Source organism: Pseudopipra pipra, chromosome 7, assembly GCF_036250125.1.
Source record: "Pseudopipra pipra isolate bDixPip1 chromosome 7, bDixPip1.hap1, whole genome shotgun sequence".
Classification (NCBI taxonomy): domain Eukaryota; kingdom Metazoa; phylum Chordata; class Aves; order Passeriformes; family Pipridae; genus Pseudopipra; species Pseudopipra pipra.
In genome coordinates this window covers 17,111,388-17,130,023 of record NC_087555.1, presented here as the reverse complement: position 1 = coordinate 17,130,023, position 18,636 = coordinate 17,111,388, and the positions used below count along the sequence as shown (strand labels likewise).

The 18,636-nt window shown below is 40.9% G+C and overlaps 1 protein-coding gene and 1 long non-coding RNA gene across 3 annotated transcripts in view; one reads left to right on the top strand and one right to left on the bottom strand.

The window, feature by feature from the left end:
- The window catches only part of MTX2 (metaxin 2), a 515,033-nt gene that overhangs the window by 471,070 nt on the left and 25,327 nt on the right, over window positions 1-18,636 (top strand). Inside the window, exon 2 of one of the 2 annotated variants that reach the window (XM_064660788.1) lies at window positions 9,722-9,781. In XM_064660788.1, the coding sequence (XP_064516858.1) occupies window positions 9,742-9,781 (40 nt within the window). In that variant the 5' untranslated portion in view covers window positions 9,722-9,741. Of the gene's footprint in view, window positions 1-9,649; window positions 9,782-18,636 lie in introns of those variants that run through there. The other variant, XM_064660787.1, reaches the window with a different exon arrangement.
- LOC135417130 (uncharacterized) lies at window positions 669-9,592 on the bottom strand. The gene is made up of 3 exons (XR_010431906.1): window positions 9,393-9,592; window positions 8,032-8,132; window positions 669-3,526 (listed from the first exon to the last, which is right to left on the bottom strand). It is a non-coding gene; the product is annotated as an uncharacterized LOC135417130 (long non-coding RNA).

The following is an 18,636-nucleotide window of genomic DNA, read 5'->3' as shown; positions in this document are numbered from 1 at the left end:
TTAAATAAAAATGCCTGGGATATATATGGATGCACAAATGAGACAAATAAATGATAGATAAGGTCTAAGATTCACTAGTTTAACATTAATCCCAAGAGTTGTGTCTCACATATGCTCAATTTGATGCCTAGCAGTTGGGAACAGGTTTTAGATTAAACAGATAGAGGTAAGAGCACAAGCTGCAGTTTTTACTGCAATCAGAACAAAATATTCCAGACTTGCCTCAATAGATACCCACCACCATATAATTTATCAAAAATTATGTAAATACTATTTCCTGGCCTTGTTTTCCCTCAAACATGATCAGAAGCCATAGAAAGACCGTTCTCTTTCAGTCATATATTAATTTTTGCCTACTGACTATTGCTCAAAGGGCCACAGGCTACAAAGTGATATGAACAAAATAATTTCTTACGTGTTTCCATTTTTGCCTGGAACAGAACAAAAATAGATTTAGAAGGCTTCCAAGAGGAAGTTGTAAAATTGTTGTTCCTAAGTGGTATATGTGAATATATAAATTTCATATCTTTTGGATAAGTACACGATAACAGAAAACCACACCTTTTTGAAAACCGAGCTTAGGCAAGAACCCAGGCTCACTTGGGGATCTGGCTTCCCAAGCAGAACTGAATTAGTATGTTACCGCTCCAAACACAGCACAGGGAATGCTTTGCTGAGGGTCAAAGCAATGACTGGTTTATGGTATGAGCTGCATATACAGGTTTATTTTGACCATGAAAGAACACAGCAGTAAGCCAGAAAACAAAAATATGCAACCCAATCCCCACATTTTAATCTCCTTTTAAAAGTGTGCCATTTCCTTTATTTATTGGTAAAACCTGGAACTGTGGTTTACACAAAAAATGGTACAAATTACTAGTAGAGGAGAACAGACAACTACTTCTCTTAAGGAAAGTCTTTGCAGTCAAAATCACAACATGCAAATACCTCCTTGTAGTTCCAAGAACTTGCCTCTAATAGCTAATAAATCATGCTTATGATTTGTCCTGCACATCTCTATTAGCCTAACTTCCAAGGAAATCCCGAGAACACTTGCAAATCCCTGAGGACCAAGAGAAAACAGGTATGGAGAGAAACCCCAAATGAGACATGGCTGTTACCAGTGTATCATTAAGAGTTGTCTGAAGTTTATAGGAAGCACATTCCATTCTATTTGTGATAGTGGCTGTATACAGCCATATATTTGTGTGATTCACTCAATCTCAACCATCAGTTTTTATTACTTTTCTTAATGTCAGTGAAGTAAGGAGTCTTTGGCCAGAGAAAGGCACACTGCTAAAAGAAAGGTGAACCAAACAACAAATCATTCTGCTCCCTATCAAAACAACATCTGTTATTCACACCTCTACTCAACCACATCTCTAAAATGCCCTCCAAATAATTCTGGGCAATATATAGGAAAAAGATGCTCCCCAGAGCCAGTGTCTTGCTATATTTTAGCTTTATCCGGAAATTTTTTTGTTGCTCTTGAGCACCAGCCAAGTGAACAAAATAAACTTCAGCTGTGCAACATGTGACTCTTCCTTGGCTTAAACTTACGCCTGCATAGAGTGTTAAAATCTCAGAGATACAGTCCTGAGTCCTGTAATCTGAGAAAGGCTTCCTTCATATTGAAAAAAATTAGATCAGCCCACAAAAGAGCTTTTCATTAACAATTTTGGTATTCTTGTGTTTTTGTTTCCTCAAAAGGCAACAGCCTCTGGTGATTAGCAGATTGAAAGCCAGCATTTTAAGTAAACAAATAAATACAGGAACAAATACAGTCAGTTTCTTTTCTACTAGCCTACCAGACTTCCCACCACCTGGAAAACAGATCTTATTTACTACGTGTCATCAATAAGCATAGTGTTGCAAGTAATAACTCACAAGAAAGTTTAGTTTATTCTGAAAAATATGGCATTTTTAACCAGGATGGCATATCATGCCTTATGAAAATGTTTAACTCAAGCAGTCTGGCCCATGGCCCTAACCTTAGAGAGAAACCCTTTCCCTGACCAGCATGGGTCATACCTAACCTGGGTGCTTGTGCCCTTTCGGAGAGAACAAAGACTTTTGCAATGCATGAATCCATGCTGCTGTGGGTGTACACATGATTACACCCATGTGTGAAGTCAGTGGATCAGGAGATCTGCTTCTGTGGGGCAAAAGTAACTGTTCCTTCTGCCCATACATACCCTATGAAAAACAGCCGTATCCTGTAATATGATTTTGGTGACATTAGTACAGCAGAAGAATCTGAGAGCTAAGGCTTCCCAACTATTACTCTTCATCTTAACAGCTGTGCTACACTAAATCTACATTCCCAATGCCTCTTTTTATGTTCCTTTAACAAGTAAGCTACATTAAACACAATGAAATTTAGAGTGGTATTTGAAAACAGATAAAAATATCACTAAATTTTTTAATGACTGCTCAGATCAGATTTTGCCCAGTTACTGTTCAGATAATGGAAACAGTTTCTAATCCTGGCAATCTCTAGTATTAGGTCCTATCTTAAGCATAGATATTGGTATAATTATTTCAATATGCACACATTTATGGATTTATAAATTATATAATTTATGTGGGGCGACATTTCCTTCAACTTCCAAGTGTATCAAATCCAATGATAATTATCAGTGTTAATAGCCTATCAATAAAATAGTTTTATAGTTTGTCTTTGGAAATTCTGTTGAGTAAAAGTGCAATAGGTATGTGATCCCATTGTGTTATCAAACCTATTTTCTCATGCTGCAAGAGACTGATCTCAAAACACGGTTCATGCAAAGGGGTGATCTCTTATAATACGTCCAAGATTTTGTAAAATTTTGTAATTGTAACCAGCACTGTGACTTTCATTTTAATGTGACCAGGCAAAAAGTTAAAAAAAATGAGACATGGCTGCTGAACACTCTTAATGTCACATCTCACTTAAGAAATGGACCACCTGGTGGTTCTGGTTGCTTTTCAAAGGTAGTATCAAAACAAAGAGATTTTGTAATCTGATTTGAGACTTTACGTTGTTGCAGCAAGAGCCATATAAGAAAATGACTATCACAACTGTGGTGTAATAATAAATGTGAAAGGAAAAAAAAACCAAAGAAAAAAAGCATTACAACCTGTCTGCAGGTTGTCATTGTCATCTGTGATGCTGTTGTGTCTCTCACCTGTGATCTAAGGCCTACAACAGAGCTCACCCCCCCTCAGAGGCTGGACTAGGCTGAAATTTAGCTAGCCTGTGCTCTCTGCATACTCATAGAAACAATATGGTTCATATGGCTCAAAGTATTTCTCAACCAGGCATTCCTTTTACATGTCCCAGTGTTCAAAAAACTTCAAAGTGCATCTTATTTGCAAAATATTCTAGAATCATTGCTGCACTGCTTTTTATTTCTGTCTCTTTGGTCTTTAAACAGACCAAAGGGAACAGTCAGTGCTTTTCTCACATCCTTCTACTGATGCCAGGAAAAGGATCAATCTGATGGGCCACATCTCCTCACAAGTCTCAGGAGGTACCAGCTCATACCTACAACCAAAAACACCATATGTTTTTAATGTATATATATTCAAGTTATCTCAGTCAGCATATTTTTTTTCCTTACCACAGTTATACCCTGGGGAGAAACTATGTCAAGTATGAACTTCTACAGCTGTAATGAAGATATGGCAAAGCTTTTTTTTGTTCCTTATATGGAACCAGAAAATTATTTTAGATGGAATATATTCAACTTCTGAAGTTTCTGCTATGTTGTATCTCATGCATTGGTTCTCAGCCTCCCCTAAAAATACAGAATGGTGCTCCTGTATGGCCAGGCTACAGTTTATGTCTAAACTGAAAGAGCTGACAACACACAAAAAAAAACAAACTAGAGAAATACTTCTTATTTGTGAGACACATGGGGGAAATGATTCAGAAAATAAAAAGTCACTTCCATGTAAGCTTTTTAAGAAAAGGTTTCCCATCTAGAGGCAAGAATTTTATACCTAGAGGTAAAAATTTTGTAAAAGGTCATTCAGCTCTGCAGCATTTAGCTGTAAAAATGAAACAGTCAGTAAACTTCTCCAAAGTAGCAGTCATGACTTTTGCTGAAGTGAGATGGACAGCGGGAAAAGCCAAGATCTAAGCTCAGCAGACAGCATTCACACAAGATCAACCAGGTTCATGTCTCTGCTCCTGCATGTTGGTCTCCTCCTTAAAGCACTTCCCAGGGGTATGTAGGTTGAATGGGATGGTTTGTATCTGATGAATTCACTATCAAACTTTCTTCTCAGGTGTTCTAAGAGTTCTACACATATGACTGATGAGGGAGTTTTGTAGGTGGGTCTTGCTTTCTCTGCCTTTCTAAGATCTTGTAAAGGGGTTTTGGTTTTATCCTATTATGTGGAATAGCAACACATTTTTAATCTCAAAAATCTTTTGGGACAAGGCAAGCATTTCCTGCGCAGCTTTACAATTAATCACAGCACATCCTTCTTACAGTGTGTTACAGATAAATAATTCATTACAGCTGCTTCTTCCCTCCATGCAGGGTAGGCAGTTGTGATTATCATTTCTACAGGAAGAAGAGGAAAGTTAATTCTTTCTATGCTGGCCTCCAGAAAAGGATTTAGACCCTCTTACAAGGAGCTTTGATGAATTAATAAACCTCCTCAGTATTTACCACTCTTGTCCAGAAACTGAGTTCAATTGGAGCTCCTTAATTTTCCAGATAACATCTTTAGAGTTTGAGAAGACTTGCCTAACCAGTGCCTACAGTCAAACTGTGAACAATTATTCTTATTTTCATTAACAAGATGGATCTGGATTTTGCTGCAGTATGAGCTACACAAATATCAGGATTAACCTTTACAGCCACCACTACTGCAAGTTGGAGTCATGATTGCTGCTTTGACATTCATGCTGTTTTGACAATGAAGTCCTAATCCATGCTTAAAAAAAAGATTTGTTAGTGTCTGGTAAACTAGGGATTAAAAAGATATAGACAAGTATGGAAAGAGCCTATTAACACAGGTTGGATCCAAGGGAACCGAAAGTACAGTTTGGCAGGAAGGGTAGAGGAAGGCGCTGTGGACTGTGCAGTACCACAGGCAGGGAAGCCAGGGCAAAGTCCCATTGACTGTTGTCTTCCTTCTGGAAGCTCCTGTTTACAGGGCCCTCTGATCTCAGATTATGTTTAAAAGCCAAATCGTGATCCCATAAAGCATAAACTATGTGAAACATATTGCTCTAAACCCATCGCTTGCATGGAGAAACATGCTCCATGTGCAGCTGACACTGTCAGGGTCCTAGGGCATTGATAGGCCTGACCAGCCCCACCTAGGACCCCCACCCCACCCTGTCCACCAGCCCAGCAGATCTATTTAAAGGTCAGCCCAGGGTAATTGTCCTTTTTGCCTACCCATAGCTCCTCCTTATTTGGGCTTTGACTTGTGAGCTGATGTCCCTATCCCCATGGAGGTACCCGATGCCCTGGGCTGAAAGCAGTGGGATGGGCTGTAAAGGCTCTGCCCTGCCCTGCCCTGCCCTGCCAAACTGCAGAGTTCCCCTGTGAAAGCTCAGGTAAAGCTGGGAATATTAAGGTCTGACTTCAAGATTTCAGCTATTTTAGAGCATGGGAAAGCTTCCTCAGCAGCTGCTGTGAATGACAGGGATATGCAAGAGCCTGGGGGCTTTAACACCTTCAGTGAGTAAAACAGTAAAGTTTGGCTTTCTGCACACCTGCTTTGATGTCTGCTCAGTGCAGCTGCAAGGATGACAGATGTGCTAAAATAGGCCTGGCACCCCTGAAAATCTGACCCTGCTGAAGGAAAGAAGGCAGTAAAGGAGGTGAGAAAGGGAGGAGAAAATGATTCATCTAAGGGCTTTCATACAGTTTGTGATTGTCTGTTTGCTTTCAGCAATGCTATTCTTGTACCTTTAAAACTCTATGAAAACTCTTTCTATCCTCATGTGGATTGCTGGAAATGCATCGGCATTGTTTTATTTGTCAATTAAGTATGCAGCATCTTCTGTAAGCGCAAAGTGGTGAATGTTAATACTCCGATTATTGCATCTTCGTAGCTGTTCCTAGAAATCATACCTTATCTTGTTTACACAACAATTAGACATCTTTGAACCTACCTTGAAAATAAGAGAATACTGTCAGCAGAATGTAATTAACTTTATCAGTGTGAAAATCTATAGTAAGACACCTGAACTGTCACAAAAATAACTTAGTTTCTTACTCCATCATGGACACTACAACAAAACATACATGCCAACTTCCCAGGGAAGTGCACTGGAGCTGCAGAGATGAGTTTGGCCTCAATTTTGAGTTCAGATTCTCATATAAAATGGTTTTTCCTTAGTAAACTCACAGAACTGTGTGTGTAACCGAAAAACTCGCAACTTGTCTCACGTTTGAGTAATTTTGGCACCATTTCTCATACTGAAGAACAGTGGATTGCATAGGCTGATGGGCAGACACTTGCCTTAAAGGTATACCAAGTGCCCTGCGAGATCCATTTGATCATACTAGTCCAGATTCATCTGCTTCTGTTGTCTGTGTACTTTGCCAGACTGTTTAGTGTACAGAGAACCTCTGGCACAAAGTCATGCTAAAAACACCCTCCTGCTGCTGCCTGGCACTGGATGTGTTGGCAGGGAAGGACTTACTCAAGTCTTCCTTCATTGTAGACATTCCCAGCAGCCATAACTGCTCTTTAAAGACACTGACAGGCAGCATAATGCAGAGCAGCCCACAGGATGCCCTAAGTTACACCAGAGGCACAGCCTGGCTGCGGGCCAGGTGAGGAGAAGGCGTTTCAGTGAGGTTTTTTTTCCCCATCTCTCACCACTGCTTGGCCTATTCTCAAATTCCAGCCGTACCACACAAGCAGTCTTCTGAGGTTTCACCCATCAGCAAAATTTCTGCACAGTTCTCTTTGAGACAACCATTGCTAATCAAATCTAGGACTGTCAGTACTCCTCCTGTGTCTTGGAAAGGCCTGGCTTGTTAGACACCTGCTCCATGGAAATGGAGAGCAGTGGTTTGGGCAAAGGTCCCCACTGGTGTGCTAAGAAAATGCTCTGATGAGGTCTGTCGAGCAGCATGTGGCCCCAGTTGGTTGTCTTGGGCTGAAGAAAGGTTACACTGCAACACAGATCAACTCTGCAGTGTCCTCTACCACCTCACCAGTGCTCTGAAGAGGAGTGTTCGCTGTCAGTGTTTGGCACATAATACCATTGTATCCACCTTAAACTGGATTTAGCCCATAATTTGCTTCATGAACTTGAGAACTGTGTGTGACACCTAGCAGTGCTCTCAAATTTGGAGAAACTTATTTAAATGCTCCCATTTTCTGATGATTATGTTTAATCTTATGCATTGTCATACATATGGCTAGCTAGACTGTAATTTGAATGGCTAACAATAGTGTTAAAAAGGAAACAGCTTGAAAAAAATGCATGAGACCATGAGATGTATTGCCATTCCATAATTCTTCTTGTAAAATATTCCTAAAAATTATACCAGCAAAAGAATCATACCGCAGGTATAGATATGTGCTATGGATAGCCATATATTTTTAAAAATATTAACATGGAATAAAAGATATTAAAAGCTGTCTAAATAATATTAAGGGAACTAATAAGAATAGTCTTTTTTTTTCCTAGGCAGAACATTAATCCTATTCAAATTCCATTCTATTTAAAATGGCATGTTTCCTAGTTCTGTTTAACCAATGGACAGTTTAACCCTAGCATTTAATACCATACATGGCAAAGGCAGCCCACGTGGAGAGATGGGCTATGAGAAAACTCTATCTTTTGAGCATGTCTGTGAAAGTACCCCTTATTAAGGGCTGACTTTCTGAAATGCAAAGCCCAAGGGACAGTCTAATTCTGCCTTTTAGTTTCCCTTGAAATCCTATCTGAAAGTGCATCCTTCTCTCCACACTGAAATCAGAGGGAATAGCACCTTGGGGTCTCCTGGTAAGCCCTTAAGATCTATGAAAGCTGGGGATCTTTCCATGGCATGGAACAAGAATTACCAGAAGGAAGTTTGCTAATGATGAAGCCAGCTGAAGAAACGATTCCCATGCAGGTCCTGCAGGAAGCCAGGCTCACAGCAGTGATGCATTTCCCCAAAAAGCTGGGGGAGGAGAGAGGCATATGGAATAAAGGTGAAGGTGGTGATAGAGTTGGTTTCATTGCTGCCAGCTATCATCACTGGAGATCTTCCTGGAGGATTTCCTACAGGGCACTCTGCTAGAACAGTCCTTTCAATGGGAGCAAGGAGGACTGGGAACGCAAAAACAAAAACCACTGCTCCAATCTCCTGTCCCAGAGACAGATGCCTGAGCATTTGTGTCTTGCCACTTGTTAGAGGCATGGCCTGAGCACCGCTCAGTTTTTGTCCTGTTTTGGCTAATTGTTTGGATTTGTCAACAGATTTCTTTTGATATGTATTTGTTGATACTTGCTAGATTACTTCCTGATTTTTGCACCCTGACTTAGCATAACCCACCTCCATTTCTGGAGATGAGTTCTTTGTATCAAACTGAGCTCTACAGAGAAACCTTATTTTTTAGTTGGGCGCTAATATATTAATTTGGCCTAGCTCATACCTAGTTCAAGCTCAGCCTTTTGCACCATGTCTTGTGTTTTTAGCCTTCTAAATACTGCTGGTGATGAAAGGACTCAAACAGCACACACCAGTTTAGTTCAGACTCTTGTAATCTCTTAATACAAAGCCACTCAACTTCTCAGGACTGCTCAGAGTTTCTGTAATTTCAATGCTATTCAACTTGCAACTGTAATTACAAATGGACCTTTCATCAGCGTTTTAAAAGCATCAGTTCTCTTCCACATCTGTTTCCAGTCCTCAGTCCATTGTTACAGTGTATTTACTGGCTCTTCTTCTATTGCTAGTGCTCTAATAGCCTGCTTCCACTATTACGTGAAAAATATACTTAGTAATAATAGTAAGTGTCATCAGAAGATTTTCACATACTTTGTAAACATGAATACTCTTATATAGCCCATATTTTCTCATACTTCAAATATTTAAGATTTTACCTTACAAGAGCGACACGTGCCATCTGTCCTTCACAGTGAGAAAGTCTTATTTGATAAAATGAGATAATTCTTACTAAAATGTGGCTAAAGAAATGAGGATCAAGAGGCACTGTAGAACGGAACAAGTATTTCACATATCCTTTATAATCTCTGCAGTCAACTTATTGGGTATGTAATTTTATAGCATTTTCCAAAACTTTAGGTAGTCTTAATATTATAGAATTAAGACTAAGAAATTAATGGTTGTTTAAAGGCAAGGTGTACATTTCAAAATGCAGAGTTTGTCTTCGGGAATTAAGATTCCCAACCTGGGATGACGAAAAGGCAGCTGTACCCTTCCGTGATAACCTATCGTCCCCAGGACACCTCAGGACGCATTTCGGAGTTCCGTTCCCGTGACTCCGTGCCCAAGTTGAGAGCGCTGGCTGAGCGGGCAGTGCCCCGCCGGGACGGCCCCCGGCTATGAGTTCCAGAGGGTCTGCTCTCAGGCTGGGATCACCGAGGAGCGCGACCGTCGCTCCCGGGTGCCGGGCCCTGCCGCGGGCCGGGCTCTGCCCCGGCACAGCCCGGCAGGCGGTGGCGCCGCGGGCCCCGCCCCGGCCCCGGATGCAGTCGCGGCCCCCCCGGCAGCGCGGCGCCCAGTTCCTGTGCGTGTCCTCGGCTGCCCGCCCTCCCTCCGCGACATGTCGCTGGTGGCCGAGGCCTTCGTGACTCAGCTGGCCGGTGAGGGGCGGGGGCGGGCGGGACGCCGGGGCCGCGCCGGGACCCGCTCCGGGCCGGGCGCCGCGCTCCGTGCCGCGCTCCTGGGGGGCCGGCGGCGCCCAATTCCCGCGGCCTCCGCGCCCAGGGTGACCCCGCGGGACGGGGCCGGGGCACCGCGGGGAGCGGCTGGGGGTGGCGGAGGGCGGGCCGGCGGTGCCGTGCAGAGACCGGTGCCTGGGGACGGGCACAGGTCACCCCGCACAGCTCCTCGCTGGACAGGGCTCCCCAACCCAGGCTGTGCTGGGGAGCATCGTCACTGTGATTTAATAACTCCCCTGTCTGTAAAACTACTTAATTTGCTTAAGTGGTACAAGAAAAGCACGTCGTGGTTATAATTCTCTCAGCTGGAGTGGAGTCCCGCTGTGCAGGAGAGCTCAGTGCGGCGTCACCCCCTCCCCGAGCCCCGCGTGTGTCCTGTGCCCCCCCGTAAGGCTGAGAAGTGTGACGGGACCTTTGGTACCTGTTGGTGCTGCTGTGACCCGCTAAAGCTGGGCTGTGCAAACTAGACGTAACCTGTGAGATAAAACACAAGTGTGCCTCACTGGGGAGTTATTTAGCAAAAAACGGTATTAATATGCTCTGAAAGAAAAAAACCAAAACATGAACCTTGGATAATTCCTGGCTAGGAAATTCAAAATACAGTTAGTATGTTGCATGCTGGAAATAGGTCTTTGGTCATGTTTCGCCTCACATGTTATTCTCTGGTTTTGATTTTTAGCTGCAACACAGCTCACAAACAATAAATACTGCAAGGGAACAGCATTTTGATTGATACTGACCAGTTGGAGGAGTAAGGTGGGATTTTATCCCAGGAGCTGGGTCTTCTGCCACTTGGTAGAGGCTCAAACATAAGAGTCTGAATTGGATTCTCTACTATGAATGTACCCTGACATGTAGGTCATGTGAAGGTGGTGGATCTTTAATCTAGGTCTACAGAGGTACCCACAGACAGGCTTGAAGGTTGTGCTGGCCTCTTGAGTTGTCAGCTGTTAATTCATAAATGTTAGCACAAGCCATACTTATGTTCTGAGAGGCAGAGCCCTGGATCATCAGGATATGGAGGATATGGCCATGATCAGCATTGCTTCATGCCATTTACTTGCCAATAATGATCTCTTTAGTATATTTTATTTATTTTGTCATTAAGGCTAATGATACATGTGAATAGATCTTGATTCTCCTACCTTCCTCTGCTCTGTGACCTTTATGAATATTCTAGAGTGACAGCTTGCTAATACTTATTTTTTTTCTGGCATTACAAGAATGGGAAACAAGAAGGCAAAATTTTGCAATAATTGGCTCTTTACTTCTGTGCTGAAGGGTTCTTCCATTCCTGGAGAGATTCTTACCTCCCCTTTGGGGTAGTGACATGCTGCTTATATGAGTCTCAGACTCATGCGTTAGCAATTTTGTTATTAAGGTGGTGCTTTGAGGGCATCAGAGCTGCTCAAGTACTTCTGGACCCTCCTACAATTTAGTAAGCTTAAAGCCATAGCACTGCATCTGTTACCTGTCAGTTACAGGTTGAATAATACTAATTTCCTTTTATAGGTAAAGTAATATTTAAGCTTCTAACATAAAAATACCGGCAGTACCTCTCTATTTTTTGCAGAATAGAAATGGTTGGTGCTTATTTTATTAATCTTGTATTTCTGCAGGATATGCAGCTCCTTACTGTAACTCAAGGTACATTACAAATTGTTGTTGCATACCTGTCCACTGAAACATTCTTTAAAACAAAATTATGGCATTGTCTTTGCTTTTCCAGAAGAGAATCAGTTTCAAAAGCAGTTACCTGCCTTAAAAATAAAAAATAGCTTTGCCAGTGGGTTGTGACCCTTCCAGCTTGTCTATATTATGTACCAGGTCTGAAACTAAATAGTGGTAAAATCACTCAATTTATTCATATGGAAGATTTTTCAGTTAAAAAAAAGTTATCCAGGATCTTGGCCAATACCCACCACACTTCTAGATTTCTTGAAACATTACACAGACACAGGGAATATTTCATTCTGTTACTAAGAAGATATAAATATCCCCCCAATCTAGGAGTATTTGTGGGGAAGAAAAATCTTGTATCTGCAAGGAAAAAATACCACTTAACAATGACACTTATTTTAATAGTGTCCTACCCCATATCAGTGGTTGTGAATACTGCCTTTCTGTTATGGATGGAAAAATAAGAATGACTGAGAATTTTTTCCATGTTCATAAAAATGAAATTTCACAGGCTTGTCATCGAGGGTCCTGTTCACGAACATGTCTTTTTGTCATAGCAGTTGCAATGAGCTGCTGCTGCTCTTAACATGTAGCAGCTCTAGTGCATGGGTACTTGCATGCCAGTGTTTGAGACAATCAGCCCAACACAGTTTGTTTTCCAGAAATGTTTTAAAAGCTGAGGGGCAGGTTTTAGTAGGGAAGGGGATCATAACTTTCTTTTACACACTGACTTTTTGTGTCTGTATTTGAATATTTTTTTTGAAAGTACTACCCATCTTCACCTGTGCCTTGTGCATTCACTTTTGATGTGCCTATTCACAGCCTCGGCACAAACTGAAACATAGAAAACACCATCTGAAAAACTGTTTTCGGTGTGAGGGTGATTTAACATTGTAACAGGTTGCTCAGAGCAGTTGTGGAGTCTCCATCCTCGGAGATTGCTCAATACCAAAGTGGAGATGGGCAACCTGCTGCAGCTTACCCTGGACCTCCCAGAAGTGCCTTCCAGCCTCAGCAGTTCTGTGACCATCAGTTGCTCAGCGGACTTGCACTGCTGTAATAAAGCAGCACCCTCTCTGTGCAACACGCTTTCACCTGAACATGCTGAGCATAGCCTGCTGCTCTGAGGCATCAGTGATTAAATACACAGCGATGACTGAATCACTTGGAGTGTAATGCTTGCATTAGTGTGGCATTCAGCCATTTGCTTGTTCAGAAATATAGAGGTTGATACTGTGTCTCGACTGTAGAAAATATTAACTGAATAATATGATGGAGAATTTATTTAGAGCACCTCAGCATCAGCCACATATTAACAGGATAGGAAATGAGCGTTGAAGAATTAGAGTGCCAGCTTTCAAGTGGTCCACAACATTAATCTTTCTAACTTTAGTAGTTTTGAGAAGCTGACTGCTCAAATCATCTCTAAAAGGTTGGTGAAAATATGTTTAATTGATCACTAAATTACTCCATATGCTTTACCTTTTTTTTTTTTTTTCCCCCAAAACCCACTGGTTTCAGATCAGTGATCAAAAGAGAGAAAATAATATCCTTGTTTGTCTTTTGATCTCTGGAAAATTACTTCTGTTTATTGCCATTATGTCCAAAGGTCCTAGGCTAGTTTTAATACTAAGGGAAATGAATCCAGTTTGAAAAACAGATGCCCTTCTGCCTTTAGATATTTTACATTCATAGTGAGTCTACCTCCAATGTGACATGCCAGAGCACAAATAAATCTTTGATGTGCATGTTTTATGTATTGAGACAAGCTGCAGTTTGGCTGAGAACAAATATATAGGGAATGAATCCTGACCACCTAAATTGTTGCCACACATAAAGACATAAAATTTAAACTGAATATACATTTTGTGCATCAAAATGTGCAGCATAAATGATAGCATTTCCTGCATGTCTAAGGTGAAAAAAATAGTTAATCTTTCTCAATAATAGGTTGTTGGCAGCACAGATTGTTTAAGCCTGCTGCAGAGGTGCTTGTAGTGAAAAATTTAAGTTTGAAAATACCAAATTTGTCAGGCTATGTGATTTTATCTTACAGCATTTTTTATGTATGTGCTTCTCTTTTGGTAGTCAAGCTACAGGGAATCCTTCAACTCTTGTTCAGTTTCAATAAGGAAGTCTCTTATGCTGCTCCTGCCAACTTGTAGTCAGACATGTTTCAGGACTTGATTTGAACTAATCCTCTGAGTGGATTGCCTATCCAGTCTTTTTTTTAGGTCAGGGAAAACATTACTTTCACAATTATTATAGTACGGTACATATTTCACTTTGAGATACTGCTATTTCCTGTTTTTAAGCAGCAGTATAATTACAATTTATAATAGAGTATGGTTCTGTAGATGTTTCTGGCTTCATTAAGACTAAGCAGTCTTTTTCTAATCAGCATTTTATTGTTACATGTTTTCTGCTAAAATAATGTCTTCTTTTCTCATGCCAGAAATGAGATTGGTCTCAAAATAACAGTAACAAAATTAGTAAAATAAAAGTAACACCTGTATGATATCGTCCAGTTTGAATTGCACGTGAGCTTTCATTGGCTGATGAAACCAGGACAGGAGGTTTGGATGAGAGTGCTGTTCAGGAGCTCAGCTCAAAGAGGTCATAGAGGAATGACTTTGTAGAGGAATTAGATTTTTCTGCTCTTTCTCACTCCTTTTTTGTCTTTGGTCCTTGGATGTTCTGTTCTCTGATGGTCCTCAAGCACTAACGTGGTCTGTTCCTGTAGGTTTGGACCATGTGAGTCACTTTTTTTTTCAAAACAAGAATGAATGAAAGAGCTTGGTTGCTGTCCTTTGCTCTAGTTGAACAGGAGTCACATGTTGCTGCGTTGCTGGGCATTTGCAGCTGTCTCTTTTAAAAGTGAGAAACTGCAGCTGCATGCAAGCCATGGGGAGGACAGAGAGAAAGTACACACCAGGTTCTTAATTTTATTATTATTAATTAATTTATATTATTATTATTATTACCTTTAAATCCTGGTCTTTAGTTATTAGGAAGATCACACAGATGTCGTGTGAACATGGATGTTTTCATACAAACTGGAAGAAGTTATATGTAGTAATAAAGCCTGTGAAATGATGCTGCAAAGAATGCAGGAAAAGTCTCACTGGGGAGGGGGGAAGCCCAGCCAAAAAAATTGAAATGTACATACTGAATTGGAATGTAAAAATGCTGAGAGATGGGAATTTTTAACAGTTCTGCCTTCTAGCTGTGGTGTAATGACATTGAAACCTATGCAGTGCTTGCGTTCCTAGCAAGAACTTTCGAAGTCCAACTGCATGTGTATTTCTTTTTGCATTTGAATGCCATGTTGGATAAGCTTTGGATGCACTGGAGTGTTCTCACTGAAAGCCTTGGAAAAGGAATGAGGAAGACTGTGAGGATATGATTAAGAGAACAGAATAAATGTTTTCAGGTTTTGAAGTAGGGAGTCTGCGGTGTTTCCCAGAGGTGAGGGGTGCTGGTTTGGGCCAACTTACAGACTGTGAACCCTAAAGCAGCCTCTTCCCCCTTCCTTGTGGCGATGCTTGGCTGGCTGACTGCACCAGTGCTAATTGTTTGCATTTCTACCCTGCAGAGCTCTCCTGCCTAGAGATCTCAGCTCTTCTTACACCTTTGCAAGACTGGTGCTGGTTTGTTTAGGGCTGTGGGCAAGATAGAAAAGGGAGAGTGAAGGGAGCCTTAATCAAAGGCCAGAGGGGCCGGGGCTGGGTGAGCAGGAACTGTGTGTGTGGGAAGCAGCTTTTGGAGCAGGTATGAGATATTGGGGTCCTGTCTGGTGGGATAGATGTGTTGGATCTTTATTGTGGATGAGAAAGCGAGGAGCTCCTTACGGCACTTTGCAGAAGTGGTGGTCAGACTGCCAGCAAACGTCCTTGGGGAAGGAGGAGTTCAGATTACCACAGAGAAGAGGGAATCTCAATCTATGAGAGCTTTCAAAGGACTGATTTAAAATATACTAATATAGATATCATGGCTAAGAAATGTCCCAGTACAGTAAGGCACTTAAGACATTAATGAATTACCTCCACTGTCCTGTTCTTCACAGCTCCTGTGTGTGAAGTTTGACTTCTTGGGTCAGGGGCAAAGGACTGGAGTAGCACAAAGCAAAGGGATTGATTTAGAGATCTATAAAAAGCTAATATTAAGAATTACAGAGCTTCTTTGAGGTGGAGCATTTATGCCAAATATCAGAAATAAGTAAAATAGCTCCAGCTTGTCAGGACTTTATAAATAAATCTTTTGAGATCATTAAGCTGGCATACTCTCTGATTTTCCTGAAGATGTTCCAGATGTTGATTTAGGAACAACCTTTGGATTTGATTTTGTAAAGATTTTTTGGCCTCCTCTCCTGACAGGATCTCCCTCCTGTGACCTGCCCTAGCGGCGAGAGTGCTGAGCACCCTAGAGGATTGAACCGTGGATTGAACACTTTTGAAAGTCAACTCAAAGACAGTAACAGAATTGTACTACTGCTTAAATACATGCAATTAATAGCCTTCTTGGAGGGTGAAGAAGCAGATTAGGTCATGCTAAATGGCTGCTGTGGTAATGTCACATACTGACTCTCACAATGGTGCAGCTACAGGAAACTCAAATTTGAGAATTGCAAATGAGATCGAGTCTTTACATTGACTGTCTGTTCAGTCAATAGTTACTGAACAGTCATGGTTTATCTGAATTGTAACATCTCTGAGAAGGAGACCAAGGACAGATTTAAGCAGATGATGTAATTGTCTGATACATAATTTAATGTATAGTGTTTAACTAGTGTGAAAGTTGCTTTTCATTTGGCAAGGCACTGTGAAACACATTTTGGTCCTCTGTCAGCAGAGCCAGGGGGTTGCTGATGCTTAATTTTTTTCTTGGCCCTTGTTAGTTTGCAGGATCAGGCCAATATATGACATTGTCAGTGTGGGTGGGTTGAACTGGTGGGTCTTAAGGAAGCTAATTCACAACTTTCTCCTGCTTCCTTTATTGATCACTTTTAATGTATGAGATGTATACTTTTAACTGCTTTGGTTCCAAAGTGGCTGCAGCTTCACTGTATTAGTCAAAATGTACCCCTCCATTTACTTCCTGAAATATAGATATAGAAACACACCAGTTCCTGGCATTTTCTTTGTAAACAATGTTTAGCTACTTTAAATTATGAGTGATTTGTATTAGAAGAGAATGAAGTGATCAACTGCTTCTTTTTTGATGCATTTTAACATCAAGTGGCTCCTTCCTTCTGCAGTCTGGGGACATCTTTCCATGTGCTATTCTTTGGGTTACTATACCTAGAACATATTGAGCAGCAGGTCCCCCCCATATCAGCGGTCCTAGTAAAGCAAAAAGGGTAACTATTTTCCTGCTGATAGTTTAGATGTTTGCTTCATAATGTTTGAAGACTTGCAAGTAATGTTGTTGGATGTGGATGTTGCCCAGATGTAAGATGAAATTTCTTTTTAGTGTTTACTCTTGTGAGAAAACAGTGTTGAGAATCCTCATTATATTTTAATCAAATTTGTACCTAGGGAGAGGCTGAAGGAATTTATGTGAAAATAATGCATAAGTTAATCTCTCCAGCTGTAATACTGCAATACAGAGATTCAAATTAATGCCAACTATTTTTGCTTGCTTTTTAAAATGGAGGTTATTTTGCCTCTTGGCTATTTTAGCAGGCTTTTAATGCTATGTGAACCAAACTGGTAAATACAGATACTTTAGCTTTCCTCCTTTTTTTTATAAGTTTAATATCAAAGTGTTTAAGAAGAGTGTAACAAAAAGGAAATTGATCCATGCAAATGTGGTGATTTTAGAGAATTAGTCGTTATTTTATAGGATCCATAAAACTTCATAACATTTCATACAATTGCTCTGTCTGAGAAGGTCAAATGTTCCCAGGCCAGGTCCTAGCCTCACCTACACAACAGCACACAGTGAACTGCATGGAAGAGATTGTTAGTCTACTGAGTTACAGAGCAGAAAGAAGATATCAAAGGATAAATTAGTGGCATACTGAGAATTTGGTAAATTTTAGTTTATACGATATTTGGGAAAAAAATTTTCTTGATTTACTTCTCACTGTATAATTTCAGTACTTGTTAAATAATCAACATAATAGTAACATTTGGTATTAATTCTTTAGCCTTGATTCTTATTAGGCATAGGCTACTTTCGTAACAGAAAATTATTTCTATCTGCATTGCCTTCCAAAAATGTTCTTGTCCCACCAGAATTCTATGGTATTGCTAAGAGCTGAAAACAGCCTAATTTCTAGTTGAGTGTTTTGCTACAAAAACTTCTTAACTTGTTGATAACTTCATTTCCCATGCAGAGGCAGCATGCGTGATGCCTGGATCCATAGGTCTCTGAATTTTGTCTGTGGCTGATTTCAAGAATGCCCCAGTCTGACAACAAGCTAAATGAATGGCAGACTGGCAGGGCAGATGACAGCTCATACCCTACTGCTGAAAATGGCTATTCATACTAGACCACTGAAATGGCTAAATTGGTGTTTAGCATATTCTACAATTTAAAATGCAAAGTGTTTTGTGGCTTCCCATTTTCACAGTCAGAGTCTTATTTTTTTTAAGTAACAGGATTAAAGGCATAACTGTAAACCATTTATTTCATTATGTCTCTTTCATCATTGTGAAGCTGCTTGGGGAAGGTGGATGAAAATGTCTGTTTCCCCCATCCATCCAGGCAGCGCTGACACAGGATGAATGGTTTCCCAGTAATTCAGAGTGTAGGAGTTGAAACCAAGTTTTATACACTCATAAATAGACCCTGAACAGCTCAGGCAAGGAACTGGTGGGACTGAGGCACTGTAGAGTGTCTTGGGAATGCGGTGCTTCCTCTTGCTTGGGGGAATGTTGTTGCAACCTCTCATTCTTTGAATTAAAATTCACCACTGTGCAAGTATAGTATGTCCTATTTTGAGAGCTTTAGTTGGAGCTGAGATGTGTGTAGGCCTCAGATGAGCTACCAGTCCCCTATTCATAGTGGGGTCCAGTGCTCTAAAGTATCTCTTCGTACAGCATATGTACATTCTTTTCTCTTACTGTCCCAAAAGTATTTGGGTGGCTAAA